Source organism: Embiotoca jacksoni, unplaced genomic scaffold (genome assembly GCF_022577435.1).
Source record: "Embiotoca jacksoni isolate LCO1_2020_lvr unplaced genomic scaffold, fEmbJac1.0.p SCAF_23, whole genome shotgun sequence".
Classification (NCBI taxonomy): domain Eukaryota; kingdom Metazoa; phylum Chordata; class Actinopteri; family Embiotocidae; genus Embiotoca; species Embiotoca jacksoni.
The window spans coordinates 4,662,604-4,675,502 of NW_027185374.1; the positions used below are offsets into that span (position 1 = coordinate 4,662,604).

The 12,899-nt window shown below is 41.7% G+C and overlaps 1 protein-coding gene across 1 annotated transcript in view; it reads right to left on the minus strand.

Annotated features, from left to right (window-relative positions):
- The window catches only part of nbas (NBAS subunit of NRZ tethering complex), a 151,888-nt gene that overhangs the window by 99,884 nt on the left and 39,105 nt on the right, over positions 1-12,899 (minus strand). Inside the window, exons 22-26 of the mRNA XM_069158355.1 lie at positions 12,392-12,478; positions 11,031-11,184; positions 6,407-6,592; positions 3,102-3,275; positions 2,386-2,519 (exon numbers count right to left, since the gene is read on the minus strand). Coding sequence (XP_069014456.1) covers positions 2,386-2,519; positions 3,102-3,275; positions 6,407-6,592; positions 11,031-11,184; positions 12,392-12,478 — 735 coding nt within the window. The remainder of the gene's footprint in view (positions 1-2,385; positions 2,520-3,101; positions 3,276-6,406; positions 6,593-11,030; positions 11,185-12,391; positions 12,479-12,899) is intronic.

The following is a 12,899-nucleotide window of genomic DNA, read 5'->3' on the forward strand; positions in this document are numbered from 1 at the left end:
TGGGATGGCAATTTTAGAGCTTAGCAAGTAAGAGAAAACACTCCTGGGAGAGATGGTAAATTGAAAGCATTGCATAAACAGTACAGCCTTGCAGCCTTGCTAATCCAAACAGTGCAGAAAATACTGTAAAATCCGCCTAGCAAAGTGTTTAGTTTAGTCTGGAATGCAGTTCTCTACTGATTTACTGTCGAAAGAAAAAAGTAGGAGTAATATATATGTTGAAGTATCTTCAAAAAAAACTGCTAAGATCAAGCAATTAATATCGTCAACTGCTGAACTGTAGCAGCAAATTGCAATTAAGAGGATACATTTTCATGCTGCTGAATATTCCATGCATGTTTTGATTGGGCGACCAGTTCAACTGTCTTTAGCAAATGGACGTATGTGAAACTGTACGTGACAATGATACATCTGAATCTATAAATGTGATCAACAAGATAAACTGCATTTCTCATATCTACCAACTCTTAGTCACCTAGACTATCTTCAACTGTCTGACCATTTAAAAAAAAGAAATGGCACCGAGCATGACCTGGGAATGGGCTGGTGTTCCCACTCAGACATTTCACAGTAAACATGCCATTGTTTCTGGAAAGACTGTTGCTGCTGAGATTATTAAATGTCCTTTTTCATCGCCGTAGGTATCAGACATAAACTCCATTCATCTACATTGCGTTGGAGTGGCTGCAAAAATATCTTTGAAACAGACGTCTCTGGATCTGAGGAAACTAGAATTACCACCATGCAGTTATTTACCTCAAATAACCAGTCAAGCTGCAGTTTACATCCATATCTGTCCACACTCAGAAATCCTTATACGTCTTCTGCTTCAAATATGGATGCTGGCTGCACGGAAGCTACAAATTCAAAATTACGGACGCTTCACACACATCTTCCACCAGACAGCACAGAAGATCTATACAATCAGCACAATTTCAAGGTCGACACACAAGATTAGTGTCATCAAATCAGTGCCCAACTGAAGGTGAAAAATGGTTACGATCTCCCCTTCTGTTCCTGAGTTATGGTGCTGAATAATGGCCAGAGAAGTGTTTTTGCAGAACATTATGATGTCACAGTGAAGTTGACCTTTTGGATTATAAAATGCCATCAATGACTCCATCATTTTATCCTATTGGATATTTGTGGGGAATTTTGTCATAATTAGAGTACGAATTATTAAGTAATGACCGCTCTAAATAAGCATATTGTGAGACGTCACATTGACCAAATTCTCATCAGTTCATCCTCGAGACCAAGTAATCATCTGAAGGCGTTCTTGATATATCACATTCACGAGAAAGGGACAGACGAACAACCTGATAACATAACGCCTCCAGCTGCAGCTCTCACCGACGCAGAGGCATAAAAACCTTAAAACTCACAAATGGAAAAATTACAACTTTAGCCTCCTGTATTATATTTGCTGTTTAGTACAATCATCGCACCTTGTTTGAGATTGGCCCTGTTCCAGACCAATATGACACTATCTCGCTTCAGTGCAGTTATCCCCCGCTGTGCGTGTGCTGTGGAAATGCATATGATCACAGCATGGCACACCACAGAGCAGCTAAAGTGAACTATGTGAGCAGGTTGAAAAGGGCAAAAGACAGCACTGTTGAAAAGTATGTGTTTCATTGCAGAAAGAAAAAAAAAAAGAAGCTTTTCTTACAGGAGTAATTGAACTCTTCAATTAAACACAGGAAAGACAATTCAACTAAGAACGAGTCTTTTTAATTCTCTTTACCTGCTCTGACACTCCATGGGTCCACTTTATCAACTATTTTCTCTTTTGTCCTCTTTGATCTTTTTTCTCCTTTCATTCTTTTATTATAACTCGCTCTACTTCAAATGCACTGCATGCCCACACAGCCTCCTGGGGAACTTAAAGGACAGGCCCTCTTGCCATATGAAATAAAATGTGTTACAGAAGAGATGGGTGAGAGAAGGGTGAAGACAGCAATAGTAGGTGGTAGGAAATGCTGTATAGACTGTAGCTGGGCTAACTGATGGCTCCTTGGAGTCAGAGTTAGAGAAGGAGGAAGAGGAGGAGGAGACAGGTGAGAAGGGAGGGAGACAGAAACAGAGGTGGTAGTTAGGTTTAATGATGGGTCCTGTGAGGGAGACAGAAAAGTAGAAGAAAAGGAAAGAGGTGGGAAGGTTGGGACCGATGTAGTCCTGCATATGAGGCAGTGAACTGATTTATCATCCTTACATCATGGCTTTCATAATCTGAATGAAAACCAGTGTTGTGGCGGTGTGTGATCATGCATGGCTCTATACTGTGTGTGTGTGTGTGTGTGTGTGTGTGTGTGTGTGTGTGTGTGTGTGTGTGTGTGTGTGTGTGTGTGTGTGTGTGTGTGTGTGTGTGTGTGTGTGTCTGACCCGTAGCCCCTCTGCGGCAGACACTCCAGGACGTCGTAACAGAGGCTAAGCTGGTCGTCTCTCTCACAGCTGTAGATGCACTCCAGAGCGACCGCCATTAGCTGGTCCGGGTCCCCGATGATCTTCTGCTGGCACTGGAGGAGAGCACAGCAGAGTCGGTATGTGCGTACAGTACTGATGCGCAACTGACCCTGTAGTTTATGTGTACATACACACTAAAGTACTGCATCAATTTGAGTATTTGCTTCCTGTGGAGTGTGTGTGTGTGTGTGTGTGTGTGTGTGTGTGTGTGTGTGTGTGTGTGTGTGTGTGTGTGTGTGTGTGTGTGTGTGTGTGTGTGTGTGTGTGTTTTTGTAATAGGCCAGAGACCTGTCCTTGGCTGTGCCCTTATGGGTTTATAAATATAACATTTACAGTGTAGGGCTACGACATTGGCCCTGACACCACATAAACAGCCACAGCCACAGTGTGTGTGTGTGTGTGTGTGTGTTTATGCTGGTATAGTGTACGCAGTGTGCTGTATATGTGTGTGTGTGTGTGTGTGTGTGTGTGTGTGTGTGTGTGTGTGTGTGTGTGTGTGTGTGTGTGTGTGTGTGTGTGTGTGTGTGTGTGTGTGTGTGTGTGTGCATCTGCTTTCATTTTCCTGTGCCTTCATTTATGATTACACAAGTGTGATGCCCCCTGCACTCGTGTTGTGTGTGCGTTGGGATACTTGCATCAGGTTTGGAGAGCTGGAAAATGATGAGCGGCAGGGTGAGGTCCCGCTGGGCCAGGCTGACCAGGTACTCTCCGAGCAGAGATTTGGCAGCGTCCTCTTTCTGTCCCTCACAGCGGTGCAGGAACGGCATCATCCACTGGAAGGCGTCTTTCATGTAGCGCTCGGTGCTGGACTGGTAATACAAAGACATCAACTTTAAAACATGCTGCAGGCGGCATAATAGCGTTGATATGAACTTGTGTGTTACAATGGTGCATGAAAGTTTGTGAACCCGTTTCTGCATAAATATGACCTAAAACGTGATCTGACTTTCACACAAGTCCAAAAAGTACAGAAGGAGAACTCAACTAAACAAATTCAACAAACATTATACTTAGTCATTTTTATACTTTTATATATATTTTATTATGATATATATTTCTTAAAAAAACCTCAACAACAGTAGCTTGTCCACTTTGTCACTTTGTGTGACAGAGAATGGTGTTTGTAGACTAAATGATTGTTTTTGATTGATTTGATTGACATTTTTTCCCCCTCAGACTGCCATTCTGAAAGATACGAAAGGGTTCCTGTATTCTAGGATCCCTGCTTGACCTCGATTTGAGTGAGACGTCTCCCTGTGGGATACAACCCTTTGCGTATTCCAAACGAGTGCTATGAAAGAGAGCAGTTGATTGTACATTATTTATGTTTATGAGCTAAAGTTAGCCCCCCTCACAAGTGTCACTCTGCCCCAGAAAGATATACAGTACACTGGATCATGTCATTTGTTGCTGTCACCAACGAAGTAAAAATCCTTATGAGCATAGATTATTTTTACAGCAGTTCATTAACTGGACTTCTGTGTCACAGAACATCATGTTACAAGGTGGTTAACCAAAAAGAACAGAAAACGTATAAAAACATGTTTGAAAGTTGGAAAAAAAAAAAATCAGATGCACAGCCTATGAAACATTTTCTTGTTCATATACATATACCCAACTAAGCACTAAAAGTAAAGATGTTTTTATTCATCAGTTAACTTTATAGAGGTTGCAATAAACATAAACAAACAAAATGAAATCAGTATTTAGTGTGACCACCCTTTGCCTTGCAAACAGCACCAGTTTACCTCAGTACACTTTCACACAGGTTTTGAAGCTATTTGGCAGATCTGATTATCTTGGTGAACTTGCACAGTGCTTCACTGAATTCAGGCTGTCTAAACTGCTTCTATCTCTTTACGTAATCCCACTGTGACATCCACGATGTTGAGATCAAGCCTCTGTGGGGGTCAGACCATCTGTTGCAGTCCTATTTGTATTGAACCTGATAGCTCTTTATGACTGTCTGTATGTTCAAGGTCTTTATCATGCTGCAGAATAAATTCGGGACTGATTAGATGACTCCCTGATGGTACTGTGTGATCAATAAGAAAATGAGTGTCTAAAGTGTGTGTGTGTGTGTGTGTGTGTGTGTGTGTGTGTGTGTGTGTGTGTGTGTGTGTACAACAATCAGCAAAGTTATACTAGTCTTTTTTTTCCTTTCTTTTTCAATGTTTTTAGAACATTTTAGAAGCATTTCCTACTAAACTGCATTTACATGAAGTTGCAGCATGCAATTAAACCTGAACTTGAACTATAATTGCTACACTAGGTGGGTTGTGCCGTGCTTTGTGCAGATGCATGGCAAGTTAATGCAGGGCCTCGCACCAGCTCTTACTCAGGATATACAGATAAGAGAGCATTTACATGAAAAAAAAGATACAAAAAAAATTCTCAGATGCTAAATACAAACTTGCACACCCACACGCACATTTTTTTTTTGCTGTGCTGTACTGTGTCTCTGATAAAGAAAGACATCAGACACAGGCAAAGAGGGTGATTTAATCTAGGCGAGTTTGGTAAACATTCACACACACACACACACACACACACACACACACACACACACACACACACACACACACACACACACACACACACAGCGCCCAAAGGGAGTACCAGTCAAACAGCATGTGTTAGTGCAGTCAACAACATTTGCTGGCTGCCTGCCTATATGGCAGATCCTACTGGCAGTGGTCCTCATAGGCTAAAGCTGGCAGTTATTAGCTACAATTTAGAGGACAGCTCATGTTATGTACTCCGAGGGGACTTGTAACTGTACTACCTGCTATGGACTAGCTTTCACAGCTCTCCTGCTGGTGTTGGAAGGGAAGTTTGTGTCAACAAATGTCAGAGATTTTCAGAATTAAAAGAAACTGATTTACTGTGAAGCCGTTTTTAAACTGTGCAACTGCTCTGTCTGTTTTGTTGCATATTCACGTTGAAATTAGCATACATTATATATATTTATTTTTTTTAAGCAATCACAGACAATAGAGTAGCTATACTGTAAACTGTGGAACTGTAAAACGAAATGTAATGACAGGGAAATGGGAGGCAGGCTTACTGATGATGAGCAGCCCACACACTGGGAGCTAGACAAAGCGGCATGCTGGGAAATGTAATTTAACATAGTGCTGAGTGGGGAAAGCAATATTTTTTCACCAAAAACAACTCGCATGTATCTGTCTCTAAAATGAATTCGGTCAAAACTATGAAAAACCTTTCAATAAAACATGAACATAATACTGATACTGACTCCAACCGAAAGACCCTGCAGCACATCGTGAAGGCAGCTGGTAGGCTCATTGGTTCCACACTCCCCTCCCTCTTGGACATCAACAACACCTGCCTTAACCGCAAAGCAGGCAGCATTGGTGGAGACTTAACCATCCCTCACACAGCCTCTTCAGCCTCCTGCCTCCATGGACGCTCCTCCAGACTGAAGACCAGCTTCACACATGAGGCTGTCCGGGTGCTGAACTCTCTCCCATCTCTCCCCACTGCCCCATAAACTCAGAACCTTTGCACTATGGGCCCATATTTGTACTATGGTGTTTGTTTTTGCTGTTATTGTTGCATTTTTATGCTTTTCTTGTGTTGTGTATTTATTTTAGACACAGTAGGAACGTTTTTGTTTTTTTTATCCATCTGTATGTCTGTATGTTATATAGTGGATTGACATTAAAGAAGTTGAAGTTGATAATGAGTAATAATAATGATAATGAGTTTCAGTGACGAGATATTCTTTCATACCTATATGTTTTTGGTGCCTAAGCACACGTGGAGTGACAACAACACTTTTTAAACAATTTAACCAGAGCCTCTTCATCAGTCTTATGACATGAAGAATGTGAATTTTCGGCCAAAAACTGATTTGATGTATACTGTGGAAAAAAGTCAGAGAAAACCATCAAAGGTTAAAATTATCGGCACTTACGTTTTTCATGAGCAGGCACAGTTTGTCAATGTCGCTGAGCTGCTGCAGATCTTTAAGTGTCAGACTCAGCTCACATGATGACTCATATACGAGCGTTTCCATGGTGACCAAGTCATCACATAAGAGCTCCAGCTCTGGGATGTCCCGCTCCTTCCCGAGACGCACCAGCGACAGGGCACAGTCCACCTGATGGGTAGAAAATTTGCTTCATCTTAAACAGGCCAAAAAAAAAAGATCTACATCATAGTCCAAATTGTTTTTTGTTTAAGAGTTTCAAGAGACTGGATCATTGGTTAACTTGGATTATAATGTCATTTTATCATTGACTAACTCTTTAGTGTGGTGGTTCTCAACTGGTCCAGCCTCAGCAGTTATTCAACATTCTTCCTTTGTCATGAACTCACCATTTAGTAATACATAATACCTATATGCACTGTTAAAACATCAAAATGCAAATTAGGGCAAAAAAACAAGCTAAAATCTAAAGAGCTCTCTCATGTCCGTATGTTAATTGGATAATGACTGTGTTTCTTTATACTAAGCTAAATTGAACAGTTGCTTAATTTAACATCATAATTACCGTGCAGATGTGAGAGTGGTATAAACCTTTTCATCTAACTCTTAACAACAACAAAAAAATCCTTTGCCTCAAAATGTTAAATTATTCCTTTAAGTGCAGTACAAAGGCAGACAGAACAACTTGAACTTTGTATGCTGTACTGCAGAAGACCTCAGAAGCCCGGTACGCTCCTGACTTTCAAGTTGCGTCATGTCCGAATTGTTGAATTAATTCTGTGGTCACCATAAAGGCTGTACTTTGTAGCTGTTGTACTGCACTGCATTTTTATATATCACCTTGTATCTCTCCACCTTGTTACAAAAAAGTTAACCGAGTCAAAGACACTCATGCAGCAAGGGAATACACACGCTGTTTGTAGCGATGTGTTACATCAGTGTAACATCGTTGCTGCGATTACTGAACTGGACAAAACAACAATATCCTAACCAGTCCGAGGCCAAACAATACTTGTCAGTCATTACTAATATCCAGTCATTAGTCTTTTCACAATAAAACAGGAAAGATTTGAGCTTCCTGCCACTCTGATCGATACAATTCCATCCAGAAGAGCAGCCAGTCAATATGCGACCACCTATACGCTGGCAGCACGCCCAGCCAATCGATCCTCAGCCACCTGTGGATGTTAGCCAATCAATGGCAGATGGCGCTGGGCCCCGTGGTGATGATTGCTTTCTTTCCACCTTTTAGAGAAAGGAATGCTCTTTGGCACACACGCACATGCACAGGGTCCACAACCTTGTCATCTTCAGCTTATCTCAACACACTTCTTTTTGAATAAATAATTGCACGCTTTTGATTTGTAAAATACAAAACACACACACACACACACACACACACACACACACACGGAGAAAACCCAAATCACCTTTACTCAGATCCTGAGTAATTAGATACAACAAAAGGGAGAGGTCTATTGATCTAACTGTGAGTAAAGATTCTCTCTGTTCTCGCCATCCCTCCCCGCTTCTCTTCCCTGCTCTCCAGAGATAGACTCCCCAGCCAACCGCTGACAATTCAGATGTTAAAAATCTCACACTTTTAAATTAAAACCTCATTCCATCCCCCTCCCCTCGTCGTTCTCCGTATCCTCGGTCTCTCACTCTCTCTGCTGTGCTGTCTCCGTCTCATCGCCCCAGCAGATTTCAGAGCCTTCACTGTAATTCTCCAACTCCATTTGATCCGTCTTTGTTTCTCATCCCTGTCCTATCTCAGTCCTCACGTTCAAACATCATTCTCACATTTTTTCTCTTCAACTCTGCTGAATTTTTTTTTATCCTCTTCTCTTTCTCCCCCCCCCTCTTAGATAAACTCTGTGACATAGTCGCCATAGTTGGCCTCTGGCTGAACTCTGAACGCAACACAACAACCACTTCTATCTAATATTCTGGATTTCTACCATTTCACCCCCTCATAACTGGCTATTTTCTCCCCCACAGACACATCTGTCCATGAGCTTTCCTCACCATCCGTATGTGCTATTTTCTCCTCTTTCTGTCTTTATGATACACTAACGTAAGAAGAAATGTTACATTCACCCAGCATTTGTCTGCATTTCTTTCTTTGGCTTCCATTCTATGCTGTATTTCAAGCTGGTGCCTCTTTCTTACTCTCTCTGAGTCATCTTGTCAATCCTTCCATTCAGTGTCTCGCTTCCTGCCACGACTGTGACTGGTTTAGAACACTCCAGCTTCCTCTGATGTCGCTCCTTTTAATCAAGCCCCATTTTCCTCCATGAAAACGCTTTCCCAAGCATAAACAAGGCCAGATGAGGGATGGGAGGAGGGTGCAAATGAGAGAGAACAAATGAGATGAAAAAGAAGGAGTAAAAGAGAGAAGAAGAAAAAAACAGCAAATGACAACAGAGCTTTTTTTTCCCCCCAATCTGTGTCTCTGCGTCTTTGTCTCCGTGTCTGTCTCTCTCTCTCTGTCTTTCTCACTTCACTGTGTGTGAGAAAGAGTGTGTGAAAAACCCAGAGACATGAGACTAAAGGACAGTCCCGAGAGGCTCATGGAGTAACGTGTGAGAGTGCAAAAGGAGATGAGGTCTAATTATAAAGGAACAAGGGAGAGAATAAAAGACAGAGCTGGTGTGATTCCTTGAGATTAACCAATACTTCCTTTTTCACACACGCTCAGTCTCCCAGTCCTTCTCTCTTGAGTGGATGATGAAAGGCAGGATTCCCCAGTTGCCTTCAAAAATGAGCAATGGACCTCAAAATCTCCTTTCCTTCCATCCCTTCTTACACTGAGTGAAAGGGATGAAGTGGAGAAATGAAGGGGAAAGATATGACTGCACCCTGGTTAGTCCTTTCACAAAGACAAAGGGAGCGCTGTGACAACCTTGATCCATCACTGTGAAGGAGGTAAAGAGGGGACAGAGCCGCAGTGTGGATAGAGTGGGTGGAGAGAGTGGGCAGCAGCAGAGTTAACATCCCATTACTCCACTAAACAAGTCCTATCAAGTCCTACTCTTCATTTATAGTATCAAAACGCAGGTGACAGAAGCTCCGGTTTCTCTTCATTAGAGGTCCATATGGCAAATATGATAGTAACTGTCACAGATAGGATCAAAATGACCTTCACTGATGGAGGTTGGCAACATCTCCTCTGCAGCCTGAATCCCGGCCGGTCGTATTTTTCGGTCCCGATCATCTAAAATAAGTGTGCAACAGCAATTATCTTTGAAACAGCCAGATATCTATTAATTCCTTTCTGCTGCTGCCCTGCTCTAAGATCCAATCAAGCAGAAGGAACCTGAGAAGGAACCTTAACAGGGTGTGCAAACACTAGTTTGTACCAGATGCCTGTAGCAGTTCCAATCAGGACCTGTTGTGAAAAAGAAAGGGCAAGATGCAGCACCTATTAAAATATGATGATAACACAGACTTTCAGCCAGTCAGTAATGGCGGAGATTCATATTGTGCTTTCACACATGCACTACAACCCTGAACTTATGTAGACATTACCCAGAGGAGCTGTAGGGGAGAAATGTCCAAATCAGATGGACCAGAGATCATGCAGATTTGCAGTCAGCTACTAAGTACAAAGTCAATTTAATGCCCGAGTGACCACATTTGTGAACAGAGCAGGTGACTGTCCGGAGAATTCAGAGGGAGCAAGTGGTTGATGACATTTTTTGCTGCCTTCTAATTGGTTCATGTTTACCGTGTTCACAAGAAGACTCCAAATGAACGTCCCCATCTTGTGATATTCACAACCTCGGACCTCAACCTCAGAGATCACAAGCTGTCACTTATTTGCTGATGTTTTCAGTCATGGCGACGGCCATGAAAGTTCAAGTTTCATTGGATGTTTTTTTTTATTGTTTAATAATACACCTTAGGGAAATGTCGATGTTCCCAATGGCCTTATCTTCTCCCTCTGTCATTATTGCCTTTTGCATTTCGTCTATGACATTACCCACCTGCTTGATTGCTTTATTCTTAGTAAAAGTGGCTTCTAGTTGTCACCCATGTTGCTGTTAATTAATTCTCATGACTTAACCACTTGAATGCTAGGCATACTGTCATAACCACAGGCTCACAGGTACCATTTGAAGGCAGTATCGATGATTTGACTGAAAATCAGAAGCACCAACGGAAATGTCTGACTGAAGAGACAGCGAGATTCAGACACTTCTGTCAAGTTTAGGCTGACGGCAAAATCACCAGACAATTTCAAGGATCCGCAAGTCCTCTTTGTATATGGAGAATTTCCAGCAGGTGAGAATACGTTTGACCGACAATCTTCTGTGTGGTACATGTGTAAAAGGGCAACAGTGGACAATGACTGGACCCAATTCTCCTGATTTTTCAGAGTTGTTATGAGAAAACACCTTTAAAATTGCACTTGTTTGTTCATATGAAAAATGAAATAGTTGTCTTACTTCTACCTCCTCCCTCCTTGTCAATCACTAAATGGACTTGATTTTCTGTCCAATCAAGTCCTGCATCCAAACAGTGTGGAGGCAGAGGGCTCCGATCCTTTTTTTTGACCATCCAACACTTTGATTGGAGCATGCTGGCACTCCGAGAGCGCTCCTACCTGTCTTGAGCAGGAGTCGATATCCTGAGCTCTGCTCTGGTACCAGTCGGTCAGCAGTTCGATGGAGGGTGTGTCTGTACGGAATCTCAGCAGCTCTACAGCCTCCTCATACAGGAAGCTGTCATCATCGAACAAGTTCTGGTCCAGCACCGCTCTGGGAAAGACATGGATGAAGCGTTTTCTTATGAGGAATATTTATGATCATTCTTAGAGAATTAATAAGGCAAGGAATGGCTGATGAAAGGAAAAAAGGAGAATTAGTCCGCATATTTTTCTAGTCGTCCACAAATCTCATAAAAACATCCAAACAACCCACTGATCCTGCCAACAAGTAACAACTATTGAGCCAAAGTTGTTGTCAAAAAACACTACTACATAACACATGCTGTGTATTACATCAGTGAGGCAATGGGTGACACGTTCCTTCATAACAGAGAACAAATTGGTTGTTAATTTTGAGTTGATACCACAAACACTGTAAAAATAAAATAAAAAATAAAAATAAAAAAATACTTAAAAAAGAACCTGATTCACAGCTGAACTGATCAACAAACTCTCATCCACCTACAGTGTGCTGCTGTTTTAGGAAATTATGTCGCTGTTTTGAAATAAATAAGCAAATAAAAGTAACACATTTGTGACATGTTTTTAGGAGCTTGCATGCTTCGTGGGTTGGGCTTAGGACTGAGAGTATAACACAGGATAACACATTGCTGGATTCATTCTTTCTATAGGTTTTGATAACAACAAAATAAAGTATCACCAACTTTAACAGTAAAGGAGGAGCAGAGCAAAGAGAGGGAAGAGAGAAAAGAAGAGAAACAGAAGGAGGAATAAATAAGAAGAGGAAGAGTGTAACGTGGTAAGAAAAAGACATGTGGGAGAAACACTGTGTTAAACCTTGCTGCTATCACTGCAGCTCCAATCACATTATCAGAAATGTCTCCCAGCAATTTATGGCCAAGTATACTCCAGTATCCAACTAATATTTTGAGTCTACACCAAAGAGCAAATTAAAAAAAACAAAAAAACAGCTTGCTAAATAAAATTGTTAATGAAGCTGGCCTCCCAACAGAAACGGGCAAATGGCATAAATTGGCAGCGCAACAAGATTTGGTATTAGTTTGTTATGGCTCTGTTTAACATTGGGATAATAGGATGTCATGTTTTGTTTCACATAATGATGCCAGCACAAGCATCTGCTCTGTTTGCATGAATTTGAACAATTCTAGTAGAGGCTTTGTTATCATGGGTACGGACAGAGTTTATGATAATCATGCCTAACTGGTGGGTATAATAAGGCTTTCTGTGCGGCGCCATCATGCTGTGTGTTTATGTCAAGGGTGATGAGAAGTGTTTACCTGCACTCCTCTGCCTCACACCAGTCCATCTCTCGGTGTCTCTGCTCGTCCCACGGAATCAACACCAGCTCGCCTCTGTCATCCAGGCTGTAAAAGAAAAAGAGACGGCGGATGAGGCAGAAAGTGAGACAAGGGCAAAGGCAGGGAAAGATACACAAGAAATATGGAGACAGAGAGAGATAGAGAAAGGTCACTTTTAGGGAAAAGAAGTACAAATATCAGAACGGAACATATATATATGGACAAAAAACAATGACTAGCCTGGAGTCAAAAAAAAAAAAAAAAAAAAAAGCAGCACCACAGGACACCTACCCACCAACCTGTAATGGCACCTGATATATCAGCAAAGGCATTTACTGTCTCAAACTAAACGTGGCCATAAACTACAAGAAAACTAGAGGGCCGGCAACATATGGGAAATGGACACAGCAGAGCATAAAAAGGAAAGAAAAGCGAGGAGGCAAAAAAACTAAATCGCAACAATAAACAAGTCAAAAAACTTCTGGAA